Source organism: Drosophila sechellia, chromosome 3L (assembly GCF_004382195.2).
Source record: "Drosophila sechellia strain sech25 chromosome 3L, ASM438219v1, whole genome shotgun sequence".
NCBI classification, from domain to species: domain Eukaryota; kingdom Metazoa; phylum Arthropoda; class Insecta; order Diptera; family Drosophilidae; genus Drosophila; species Drosophila sechellia.
Genome location: NC_045951.1, coordinates 7,561,266 through 7,574,433, shown reverse-complemented (window position 1 = coordinate 7,574,433; position 13,168 = coordinate 7,561,266). Strand labels below are relative to the sequence as shown.

Here is a 13,168-nt window from a genome sequence, read left to right as displayed (position 1 = left end):
GTAATCTGGGCAAATGGAGACGCTGAAGAAACGCTTCCCATCGCTGCAGAGTTTGGGCGTAAGTTTCGGCGGAACCTTTAATTTAAATTTATGTAATGCAGGGGGACAAGCTCCCCCAAAAAAATAGGGAAAAAAAAACGGAGAGAAAAACAAAGCCCACAAAGCATCTGTGTTTGGGTTGCCCTATAAATACAGCTAAATTGGCCAGCGAATCGTGCGGGAAATATCTTTTTTTTTATAATTCTGTGCGTGTGCCGTTTAAATATTTTCGCCGTATTTCGTCCCTCGGGTGCAGTGAACCGAACACGGTGGAAATGTTTCCATTTTCTGCTCCCATTCCCCCAAAATATTTCCCGCGATATGTTGACGACTTTGGAGTGCTCAATTTGCGTTGCGTTTTTTTGGGTCGTCAGAATTATGGGCAATCAGCTCATCTAGGTGGTAATTTACTTAAGGCATTGCCCCAAAACATTCCTGCTCCTTTTTTATTTTTAAGGTGCTTCGGGGGGAGGGTCAGTAAAATATCATATTTCTGGCGACATCAATGCTAACACATATATTAACTTAAATACAGGGAGGTTTAAGAAACTTTGCAACAGATTCGACTGATGGATACTCTGTAGATCAAATTTGATGATGTATATTTCAAGTTAGAAACCGTGTTCTGTTTAAAATTTGCATGTTTACAGAGTACAGAGTGTTTACTAAAATTATACCATAAACATTTGATGAATGACCATTATTAAAGTCTTTGGCTGGAAGGTGAAAATCATATTTATCTCGGATGTTTATAAATAGTCGTGTTTACAATACGACTTTTTGGCCAAAATATAAAAATTTGTTAGAAGCCTATTTCAATTGAAAGACATCCCAATTTCATTGAAATTAACAATAAATTGAATCTGAACAAGAAACTTGTTCTTTTGGGCTTATTGCAATCGAAAATAGACTCAGAAAAGAAAATGTAATTAAAAACCTATCAATTGCATGCTAGCAGAAGACCCCTTTGAATTAATAATTAAGTCATACACAAATGACAATGGGCGCAGACTTAGCAAGAGTATAAACATTTCCAAAGGGGCATTGAGCATGCGAAAAGGCCATTTGCTTTGAGCCAACTCTGACCAACTCGAAGGGATTTTGGGCTTTTAAAGTGCGAACGGAAAAGCCCCTTCGGCTGGTCAAAAGCAAAACAAACAGAGGCCATTGTTTATCCAAGCGATGGAGGGAAGCTCTTTAATTAAATTCAAAATGTGACTGGCACCTTGCCGATGGTTAGCCACCATTTTAGCCCATTTAATTACCTGCAACGTGATTCACGCACACTCATTCCATTATTTACTGCACAATTTGTCCCGGTCACGATGCAATTTGAAATGCAATTTTATGCAACCGCTCGTAGGGGTGGATTTGTATGGCAGCAGGAGTTTCTTGCTCCTCGGAAGGGGTGGGTTTCCCATCTAAAAACCCGAATTAATGACACTGCTGCCATTGCCTTACTTAGCACAACGTGACCGGGAATGCATACCCATTTCGATCGGCATTTTCGACCTTTGAATGTGGTGACAAAAGAGGGTGGGTTTTGGGGTGTGATTTTCGAATTAGAAGAATTTCGAAACGGGAAGTAAACAACATCCAGTCGCGAGGTGCGTCTGCGCAAAAGTTAATCCCCAGCTGGAAGTAAACCCACCCATCCATTCCGAACATCCAGTCATCATCCATCAGCCGTCAACCAACTGTGGATTGTGTGCACTCGGCCGAGCCTTTCTTTGCTCTCGGTCAACAGAGTTCCGGGTCGGAAGATGATAATCTAGGGGTAGGACCAACTTGTTCTATGTCCAATTTTTTTGTGTACTTAGGTAATTAGTCTAATGTGCTAACTGAAACAGTCGGTGAAATTAAATGCCTCGGATTTTATTGCGCAATGACGGGGAGATTAATGTGTGCTTTGTTAGGATAGTTATAGTTACACCCTGCGTAGGATGTTCGTAAATATTTGTAATGCTAGTGGGTATGTGCTGGGTAGGATTCTTATTGGAGTGGACGCGAGTATGGGGTAAGGGTGTATGAAGAAGGAAGTTGTGAAATGTGAGAGTTTTCTTACAAGAAACTCGAGTACATTTAAATGTAATGGGGATGGTGAAGTCTTTGTAATTCTTCTTTAAATTTCCTGAAAACATTGCACTTAGATCTAAATACATGGATAAGCAAAAAATGAACCCAAATATAAGGAGATTTAGTTTATGAATTATTTTAAAACCATTAATTTTTCTCGACAATGAACCCCTAAAGGTCTCGATTTCCTTTAAAACACGTGCTAGCGTCTATGAAAACGTCAACAATAACAAAGGGCACGTGTCGCACGGAGGGAAGACCGTTTGGTTGTGGGTCCTGCCCCTTTTTGTTGCTTCCGGTGAGAGTTCCATTCGAAGTCCCGGTTCCAGAGGGCAAACTACCCTTGGAATTCGAAGAGTGAACCTTCCAATTGGAACGGCCGAGTGCGCAGGTCCTTCGAAGTCCTGCCAGTTGAAGTTTCAACCACTCGGGCAGGACTTGTCGCATCCAGTCTGGAGTTGAACATCGAAGAAAACGGCAGCAAAATCGAAAACTGCTCCTCGAGAACCGTGAACTCTAGAAGGGACTGTGTGAGAGCAGCCAGGAGTCCAATCAGACACAAATACACACACAAAGACATTTACACCCATACACTGACACTGACACGCACACAACCGAATCGGTCGCCTGTACGAACACACCCTCTCGCACACTCATGCACTCGTGTACATATTGCTTACATAAAGTCTAAGGAAAAATCGATAGGAGTGCATTAATAATTCAGCGAAAACGAAGAGGAAAAGGTCTCGAGCAAATATCTTCAAGTAGTGCGAGTTTTCCGCCTCTGCTAACGGTGAAGAAAAGTTCCAGGCCTCGTGAAAAAAAATATGACTAATCTGCAGTGACGACATACGCGCCCCTTACACAATTTCTCTACACCAATTAATCGCTGAAATCCATTCAAGACGGGCATTTTCCCATTGGCTATTGTGAAAAAATGGTCACCGAAAATGGAGGAGCACAGGTAAAATGAAATTTTCATCATGGTTTTTCACATCGTGTGGTGTACTTTTCGGGGACACTGTGGAGATTCTGGGGAGCAGCCATGTTGGCGTCCATTTTGCGGATTATCGATTTTTCGTTGTCTGGCTGAAAAAGTGCAGTGATTTGGGGAAAAGTCCTTGAAAAGCACTATTTATCGGAGTTGCAAGGGAAAACTCCGCTTTTTATGCCAAACTTAAGGGTAGTAACCCTTTTTCGTAGCTGGCAATCAAGTTTATTGATTTTTCACTGCATCAAAATAGCCCATTTAATTAAAGGGCGTTGCAGGCAATTCTGATTTTAGCCTTAATGATCAATAAATAACTACTGTACTAACCAATCGCAATTTGAGCCAGATGGTTCTGCTCTCAGTGAGTGGCACCACCACTGTCCTTTTTTAGTCGGAACTGGGTGTGGTGCGTGCGTGTATTGCTGGCAACAGAGTAAGGTAATCGAGATTTAGGTTAAACCTAATGATGACATACGACACTCGGGCCAAGATGGGGGAAAAATCCATAATACATGACTCACTTTTTCATCTGGCTGCATTAAGAGATTGTTTGTTGCTCCAGCTAAGCACAGGCACTTGGTCTTCGATTAGGCCTGAAGCTTGTTGCCAAGTACCAACTTGGCCACACAAGTTCAAAGCAAACCCACTTCAAGGCGAAACTCCTTTGGTCGAGCACTCAATTTGCCCCTCGTTATACAATGACGGAAGCGGGGAGGAGCGAGGCCGAGCCCAAGAACCTTTGAACTTTCGGAATATGTCTGGGAATCACCTCGCCCTACAGGCAGAAAAAAGTCCCACTTGCTTATCAATATGACCTCATTTCATAGAGGAAACCAAAAAACGTGAATAAAACTATTTAGAAAAAATATTATAAATGTTTCTTTGTTTACTATTATTAAACTTAAAATAATCTCAAAAATATTATAAATAGTACCTATTTTTATATTTCAAAACATCATGTACTTCGTTGTAAACTATTGTTAATACAAAATCCCAGTAATTCTCTAATGATAGAATTGGTATATCACATAAATGTCCTGTAATAACTATAGCTTTTAATGACCAAAAAATGCAAAATATTAACCATTTTTATGATAATATTTGCCTGTGCAGCCGAGCAAACAGACTTCAGGAAGTAGACGGGGCAAACAAGTTCCTTTTGAATTCGTATGTATGCCCAGGGCATGTGAAATGAGTTTTCCTTTTTCGGCCGCTTGTGTATATCCTTCACACACTTCCTTGTTTGCCATGAGGCGTTGGGTGGATGGCTGAATGGTATTTTGCGGGTGGGTGGTGCATTGGGCTGGGTGAATGTGGAGGGGAGTTAATGCTCAGGAAGCGGGTCTACCGGGTGTCTGAGCTGCGGTCACTCTCCAGCGATTTTTCGCTCACTTCCAGTGCGAAAATTCGTGCGATTTGCCGACTTCCAGTTGCAGTTTGAAAACGCGACATGACGTCATTTTCGATATCGAAAATCGTGAAGGGAATGGGCAGAGAAAAACATAAACAAAAACCACCATCGACAGCTGAGCTCCGGCGAGTGGGTGGGTGGTTTTCTCATTTCAGTTGGTGGGCGTTGGCCATTAGAGCGAATTACACGAACACCTGCACCAAAAGCCGGAAAAGCTGGAAATGGTGACCCCTCGCCTTGACCCCTGTAAATTGAACTTGCAGCGAGCAGGTGCATTATAATAGCAATTTGTAACTATTCTACTCCTAAACGGACACCAAACTTGGAGTTGCGCAACCTAGCAACGTTCGAAAAAAACTCCAACCCCCCATTTTTCTTGGTAACCACCCACACAGCAGGTGATGAATACGCAAATAGCACGCAACTAACCGAAAAGTACATGTTAAGTTTTCCGGAGCAATGGGAACTTGGCGAAGATATATTGCATTGCGGTTGATAAGCTGTCAGGCCATTACTTCTGGTTGACCTTTGTCTCATTTGAAAACAGTGCGAAATAAGCGGAAAATTTTACTGCCGTGAATTTGGCCTTTTGCATTATAGTGATATTATTATATTATTACTTGAGACAACTGAGAAACCTATGCAACAAGCTATGAATATGAAAAAAGGTATTTGAACTTATGAACCTTTATTTTCTAGGGCGATGGAAACACTTCCTTCCTGCGTGCCGCTCGCGCCGGAAATCTGGAGCGTGTGCTCGAGCATTTGAAGAACAACATTGACATTAACACCAGCAATGCGGTAAGCAGTAAAGAAATATTATTTAAGAACTTATTTCTTACTGGTTCCATGATTTCTTTTTTAGAATGGCTTGAATGCCCTGCACCTGGCCTCCAAGGATGGCCACATCCTCGTCGTCTCGGAACTCCTTCGTAGGGGCGCGATTGTGGATAGTGCCACCAAAAAGGGAAACACCGCCCTCCACATCGCCTCATTGGCTGGACAGGAGGAGGTGGTGAAGCTACTGCTGGAGCACAATGCCTCCGTGAATGTGCAATCCCAGAATGGATTCACTCCACTCTACATGGCCGCCCAGGAGAACCACGATGCGGTGGTGCGTCTCCTTTTGTCCAACGGAGCCAACCAGAGTCTGGCCACCGAGGATGGTTTCACCCCACTGGCGGTGGCCATGCAGCAGGGTCATGACAAAGTCGTTGCTGTCCTCCTCGAGAGTGATACTCGTGGAAAGGTCAGGCTTCCTGCGCTGCACATTGCCGCCAAAAAGGACGACGTCAAGGCAGCGACTCTGCTTCTCGATGTAATAATTGAGTATTTCAATTTCAACAAACTTTATATAACTTTTATTCTCTTCCTGCTTTTCAGAATGACCATAATCCGGACGTGACTTCCAAGTCGGGCTTCACCCCGCTGCACATTGCTTCCCATTATGGTAACCAAAACATCGCCAACCTACTCATCCAGAAGGGCGCCGATGTCAACTACTCGGCCAAGCACAACATCAGTCCGCTGCATGTGGCTGCAAAGTGGGGCAAGACCAACATGGTTTCCCTGCTCCTGGAGAAAGGTGGTAACATCGAGGCAAAGACCCGGGACGGACTTACCCCGCTCCATTGCGCCGCTCGCTCGGGTCATGAGCAAGTAGTGGACATGCTACTCGAACGAGGAGCTCCCATCTCTGCCAAGACCAAAAATGGCTTGGCACCCCTCCATATGGCCGCCCAGGGTGAGCACGTGGATGCCGCCCGCATCCTCTTGTACCATCGTGCTCCCGTCGACGAGGTGACAGTGGACTATCTCACTGCCCTTCATGTGGCTGCTCACTGTGGTCATGTTAGGGTGGCTAAGCTTCTACTGGATCGAAATGCTGATGCCAATGCAAGGGCTTTGAATGGATTCACTCCACTGCACATTGCTTGCAAGAAGAACCGCTTGAAGGTGGTGGAGTTGCTCTTGCGACATGGTGCCAGCATTAGTGCCACCACAGAGAGTGGACTTACTCCGCTCCATGTGGCCGCCTTCATGGGCTGCATGAACATTGTCATCTATCTGCTGCAGCACGATGCCAGTCCCGATGTGCCCACTGTGCGCGGAGAAACGCCACTCCATCTGGCCGCCAGAGCCAACCAGGTGAGTCATGAGTATATAATGGGGGAGAATCCGATTCACCAAGAACAGAACCGACGAGGAGTTCACGCCGGCTAAAGGTCTAAAATATACTACCTATATGTAGTTATATAACTTTCCTTGTGGTTCAACCTATTCAATTCCAGACCGACATCATTCGCATCCTGCTGCGCAATGGCGCCCAGGTGGACGCACGTGCCCGAGAGCAACAGACACCGCTGCACATCGCTTCGCGACTGGGTAATGTGGACATCGTGATGCTCCTGCTGCAACATGGCGCCCAAGTGGACGCAACCACCAAGGACATGTACACGGCACTTCACATCGCAGCCAAGGAGGGCCAGGATGAGGTAAAAGATCTGATTGCGAAAAAGATCACCGACCACATCGACACCGTTTATCTGATGCAACTGTTTTGGATACGCCATCAGGAGTTTTTCATTTGATTTTAAGTTTTCCTCATGGCTTTTTGAGTTTTGTACTTGAATCGGTATTATGAGTTGTTTTATAACTCTTGTGTTGTTGTTTCTTTTTGCCGTTTTGTTTTCGAATAAATGTTGCAACTCTTTTTTTATGTATTTTGGTATTATGATTTTTTGAGAAAAATTTTGGAAATCTGATTTTTAACATGTAGTCCTGAGGGAGAAATATTTATGTGAATTTTTGTAACTTTCTATTAGGTGGCCGCTGTACTAATTGATAACGGCGCCGCCTTGGATGCCGCCACCAAGAAGGGATTCACTCCACTTCACTTGACGGCCAAATATGGACACATTAAGGTCGCCCAGTTGCTGCTCCAAAAGGAGGCGGATGTGGATGCGCAGGGCAAGAACGGTGTCACCCCATTGCATGTGGCTTGCCACTACAATAACCAGCAGGTTGCCTTGTTGCTTCTGGAGAAGGGAGCAAGTCCACATGCCACGGCCAAGAATGGACATACCCCGCTCCATATTGCCGCAAGGAAGAACCAGATGGACATAGCTACTACTCTATTGGAATATGGCGCTTTGGCCAATGCCGAGAGCAAGGCCGGATTTACTCCACTCCATTTGAGCAGCCAGGAGGGTCATGCCGAGATCTCCAATCTGCTGATCGAGCACAAGGCCGCCGTCAATCATCCGGCCAAGAATGGTCTAACTCCCATGCATCTGTGTGCCCAGGAGGATAATGTGAATGTGGCCGAGATTCTGGAGAAGAACGGCGCCAATATCGACATGGCCACCAAGGCAGGCTACACTCCTTTGCATGTGGCCTCTCATTTTGGCCAGGCCAACATGGTACGTTTCTTGCTTCAGAATGGAGCCAATGTGGATGCGGCCACCTCGATTGGCTATACTCCGCTCCATCAGACCGCCCAGCAGGGTCATTGTCATATTGTGAATCTCCTGCTGGAGCACAAGGCCAATGCCAATGCCCAGACGGTCAATGGACAGACGCCTTTGCACATTGCTCGCAAACTGGGCTACATAAGTGTCCTGGACTCGTTGAAAACCATCACCAAGGAGGACGAAGCAGCTGCTGCTCCGGCCCAAGCCGAGGAGAAGTATCGCGTGGTGGCTCCCGAGGCCATGCACGAGTCCTTCATGTCCGACTCCGAGGAAGAGGGCGGTACGTATACTCATTAGCATCCACTTAACCCGTAAACCATAAGCCACAAGGTCACAAGATCACTGCCCAGCTAGTCAGCCAGCACACCAGACACTGAGCACTACCCATTAGTTACATAGTTTACGATAGTCCTAAGTGAATCCCCGCTCTTTCATGTGTGTGTGTCAGGTGACACTAACTGGCAACTGGACGCTGGCTACGAGTACGGCTTCGGGCCAATCTATCTGCCGTACTACCAGGGCGACAAGCACTATGTCTCCAGTAAGTGCCCAGGGCCACTTGGAAATCCCGTATCAGTATCCGTATACTTGTATACTCGTATTCGTATTCATATCTTAAGTGCTGGCCGTTATCAAGTGCACTAATTGGCTGCAATTGGATGGATCGTGATTGGCTTGATAAATTGTCTATAAAACTTTGGCATACCCATGGCACTTTATATGGAGCTGAAATGTATAAATGTACACTATTTCTTGACGTTGTAATTGCGCAAAAGGAGTACAGACCCCTTATAATGTCCCTTTTTTTGATTGGCAATAGATTTATATTTTGTCGACTGTTCTATAATCTACATATTTAAAAAGATCATAGTATAAAGCATATAACTTTTCAAAAGTAAAATTTTCTGAAAACATATATACCTTCCGTGAATCCCAGTAACTTTTCGGTTGGATGTCAGACTTTGGGGTAAAAAAGACAAACAAAAATATAATTTGCTTTTAATCGCGGCATGAGAAATGTATTCCACTGTGTCGTATCTATACCATCACTATTATCGTATCCATGTATAATGCTCCTATATAATGGTCATGCTAGCTTTATATCACCCTTATATTATATTATATTTATTCTACCGATTACCAAGTAAAGCATGTAAAACTAACGAAATTTTGTGACTAAAATCAAACTCATTTGCATTCTTCTATTTTCAATGCACTGCGCTCTCATCTGCAATTCAACAAATACCAACCAATAACCAACAATTGCAACACTTAAACAACAAATAATAATATCAACAACAACTACAACGCTATATGGCCAATTGGACTGTCTTGTGCTTAAACAAAATGCAAATGCTGCGGAATGCCCTCGAAACGCATCGAAATCGAATCAAAACTCTAGGCGAAGACAATATGCTATCAGATCAACCATACCGCTATTTGACCGTTGATGAAATGAAATCCCTAGGCGACGACTCGCTGCCCATCGATGTGACCCGTGATGAGCGCATGGACTCCAACCGGATGACCCAGAGCGCCGAGTATGCCTCTGGAGTTCCGCCCACCATTGGAGAGGAGGTTATCAGTCCCCACAAGACCCAGGTCTATGGCAGTTCACCCAAGGCCACCGTTGATGGAGTTTACATTGCCAATGGTCACGATGAGCCGCCGCATGTGGGGTAAGTTTTAAAGTTCTTCTTCATTTTAAAGATATGATCAATCTTTATGCTCTTACTAATTTCGGATTACTTTGCAGTCGCAAGTTAAGCTGGAAAAGCTTCTTGGTGTCCTTCCTGGTGGATGCCCGCGGAGGAGCAATGCGTGGCTGTCGGCACAGTGGCGTCCGAATGATCATTCCCTCTAGGTCCACTTGTCAGCCAACCAGGGTAACCTGTCGTTATGTGAAGCCGCAGCGCACCATGCATCCGCCCCAGTTGATGGAGGGCGAGGCTTTGGCCAGTCGTGTCCTGGAACTAGGTCCTTGCTCCACCAAGTTTATTGGGCCTGTGGTCATGGAGGTGCCACACTTTGCATCGCTGCGTGGCAAGGAGCGCGAGATCATCATACTGCGATCGGACAATGGAGAAACATGGCGGGAGCACACCATCGATAACTCCGAGGAGATCATCCACGATGTCCTGCAGCAGTGCTTTGAACCAGAGGGTGAGTGATAATGGGGTTTGTTGGAGTCCCACCTGGTGTATAACCCGAACTGTTCGCCACAGAGATTGCCCAACTGGAGGAGCAGGCTGGCAACCATGTCTGCCGCTTTGTCACCTACGACTTCCCCCAGTACTTCGCTGTCGTATCGCGCATACGCCAGGAGGTCCATGCCATTGGACCGGAGGGCGGCATGGTGTCCAGCACCGTGGTGCCACAGGTGCAGGCCGTCTTCCCACAGGGAGCCCTCACCAAGAAGATCAAAGTTGGCTTACAGGTAAACCTCTTTAAACCGCGCAAGGGCGTCGCGCCTGAGAAATTGCGTAAAATAAGCGTCAATCATGTGCCCAAGAAGAAGCGCTTCTCGCTCATCTGGTAAATCAGCCAGGGCAATCATATTCTACGCTTAAACGGAAAAATAGTAAAAGTCCAAACCAATTACGTTATCGGTCAGCATATATACTCGAGCATTTAATCTTCAACTTCCCAAAAAGAACGAATATCAAAACATAATGCAAAGAAGGTTTTCCAAAATGAAAATGAGCATTTATAACCAGTACTCCTATATCCAGTTACTGTAACCATCTATGTTAACCCGCCCGAAATCCTGTGTAGTGAATTATGGTAGATCTAACTGACCAAAGTTCGATTATAGTGGTAGTATTGGTAGCAATTTCCCAAACTAAAACCACTGTAACCGATCTTTGGAGGTAACGTTTCCAAATGTTATTACTCGTATGAAATATGTGCACTTTGTTTGATTCTATTGAGACACACTTTAATAGCTTAACGGCACTAAGCTAATGGAGCCATTGTGGAATCGGTATCCTCATGCTATCCTAATCACGAATGCTTTGCAAAACAGTGACATACAATAATACAATTATAAATGAAGCGATTGAATTTGATCATGGATCAAGCCAAGTCTGTCAAATCGCAGATTTTCGGCTAGCTTATTAACAGCAAGAGCAACAAAAAATTGTCCAACTTGATAAGACATATGAAAAACATATATCGAATATTATGATACACTTACTTATATGCTAACTACTCTTAGCTACTCATACATTATTTATGATTATTATCTACTTATGCATAAGATTATACTTACAAGTTCTCTGAAATGCAGTACTACCCAATAAATTTAGTTCGACAAAAACTTTATGCCAATGAAAATGTTTTAATTACGTTTCATTTGATTACTTTTTCATTCAATTGCTTTTTCAAAAAAAGAAAAGATAAGAGGTGAAAATACTTAGAGAGTTACAATTGGGTCCGGTTTGAAGTGCCTAACGAAGTTGTAACATTTTAGCCATGCCGTAAGCAAAAAACGATTTTATAATGGCCCCACTCATGAGTTTAAATTTTCGCACGTTTTATTTGCATTTAACTGATATCTGTAAATCTCAACATTTTCAATAGTATTATTTCTTTTCGTTCTGTACATTGTATAAAGTTCTTAGTTTACTTTCTAGCCCCTTGAGTTGTAGACAGAGTTTTTTTGGTAACTAAATTTATTGGGACATAAATGGGCTCGAACATTGTTATCGTTTGTAGTTAACTTATGCTGTAATTTAACTAAAACATGCAATTGCTCAATACAACAACAACCATGAAAACAATATGCATAAACATCTTAAACGCATTGTACAAAAACCAAAAAACATAAAACCCAATGTGTCGAATCGAATTGATAATGTTCACCATTTAGCCCAAAAGACTCATTTCATATTATTTTGTTTATTCGTTGCCTTACGACAAACAAGAAGCGCATATTTCGTATACAATATTTTCTTTTGTCAATTTTCGTTAAGTTTACTACTTTTCCGTTCATCTCATGCCAGTGAGTATTGTGTGTATAAGCGTGGCCGATCGAAATCGATTTTTGTCTATAGTGCCAATCGAATCCGTTACACTCGTTCTAGGCCCAACCGGTCGATCCCGATCTCACGGCGAAGCTTTTGGGTCGCGGCGTGGCCGTATCCCCAATTGTTACGGTCGAGCCGCGTCGCCGTAAATTCCACAAGGCCATCACCCTCAGCATGCCCGCACCCAAGGCTCACAGCCAGGGTATGATCAACCAGTATTCGGGCAATACGCCCACCCTGCGTCTGCTATGCTCCATCACAGGTAAGTTGAAGCCGATCCATTACCGATCCGCCAGCTATGTGCCGGTCTTTTGTGTTGTTTGTACGATGTGATCCAAGCAGTTATTATTACCCATTACCGATTACCAATTACCAATTACCATTACGACTATTACGAAGTATATCCACTTACATTTCCATTACGTTAGTTGATGTTTTTTGAGTATTAATGATCCTCCTTGAAGCCCCCGATATCTTCCACATCCTATCTCTCTCTCTCTCTATCTATCTCTATATATAACTCTGTCTCAGGCCTTCATTTACTTCATTCCTATTTATGATTTCTTGAGTGTAACTATATCTTATGCTTTCGTTGAGTTTAGTACGTGCTTCCGTTATTCGTTTTGGTTGTCTATAACATTTAGAATACAAGTATCTCATGTGCTAAGCCGTAGTACTTTATATATACCATACATGCCATATATACTATATCCAAAACCTGTACAGTGGAAATTGCCATCTAAATCCAAAGAAAAACGACTCTGGGAACTCTCCCGAATTAAATTTATTATGGTAACCATTATGAGAATGAGATTGAATTGAAACATTGAATTGAGAAACATTCGTTCGTAGGTCCCATCCGATTCAAACTCAAACATTGTGCTTGTGTCTGTGTTGTAGATGCGTAAACATAAGTTGTTCGAACGGGTTGTTCCGGCAGTAGCCCGCATCGTATCGTATCGTATCGTAATCGTATCTCCTTTGAAACCTAGTCAGTTGTAGAGCATTCGCCACCATTCGCCACCTCTGATACGCTCATACATCAACGACACCCACACAGATGCATACAGAAACAGAAAAAGATACAGCTACAGAAACAGATACAGATACTCCACACCAACAACATATATCTCGTACTTCAGCTCGATCC

At 43.7% G+C, this 13,168-nt stretch overlaps 1 protein-coding gene across 1 annotated transcript in view; it reads left to right on the top strand.

Annotated features, from left to right (window-relative positions):
* The first annotated feature begins 2,556 nt into the window (after window positions 1–2,556).
* Window positions 2,557–13,168, top strand: part of LOC6611183 — a 59,980-nt gene continuing 49,368 nt past the window's right edge. Inside the window, exons 1-10 of the mRNA XM_032717965.1 lie at window positions 2,557–3,079; window positions 5,217–5,318; window positions 5,383–5,835; window positions 5,901–6,665; window positions 6,809–7,012; window positions 7,343–8,270; window positions 9,393–9,669; window positions 9,747–10,153; window positions 10,216–10,427; window positions 12,076–12,280. Coding sequence (XP_032573856.1) covers window positions 3,053–3,079; window positions 5,217–5,318; window positions 5,383–5,835; window positions 5,901–6,665; window positions 6,809–7,012; window positions 7,343–8,270; window positions 9,393–9,669; window positions 9,747–10,153; window positions 10,216–10,427; window positions 12,076–12,280 — 3,580 coding nt within the window. The 5' untranslated portion in view covers window positions 2,557–3,052. The remainder of the gene's footprint in view (window positions 3,080–5,216; window positions 5,319–5,382; window positions 5,836–5,900; window positions 6,666–6,808; window positions 7,013–7,342; window positions 8,271–9,392; window positions 9,670–9,746; window positions 10,154–10,215; window positions 10,428–12,075; window positions 12,281–13,168) is intronic.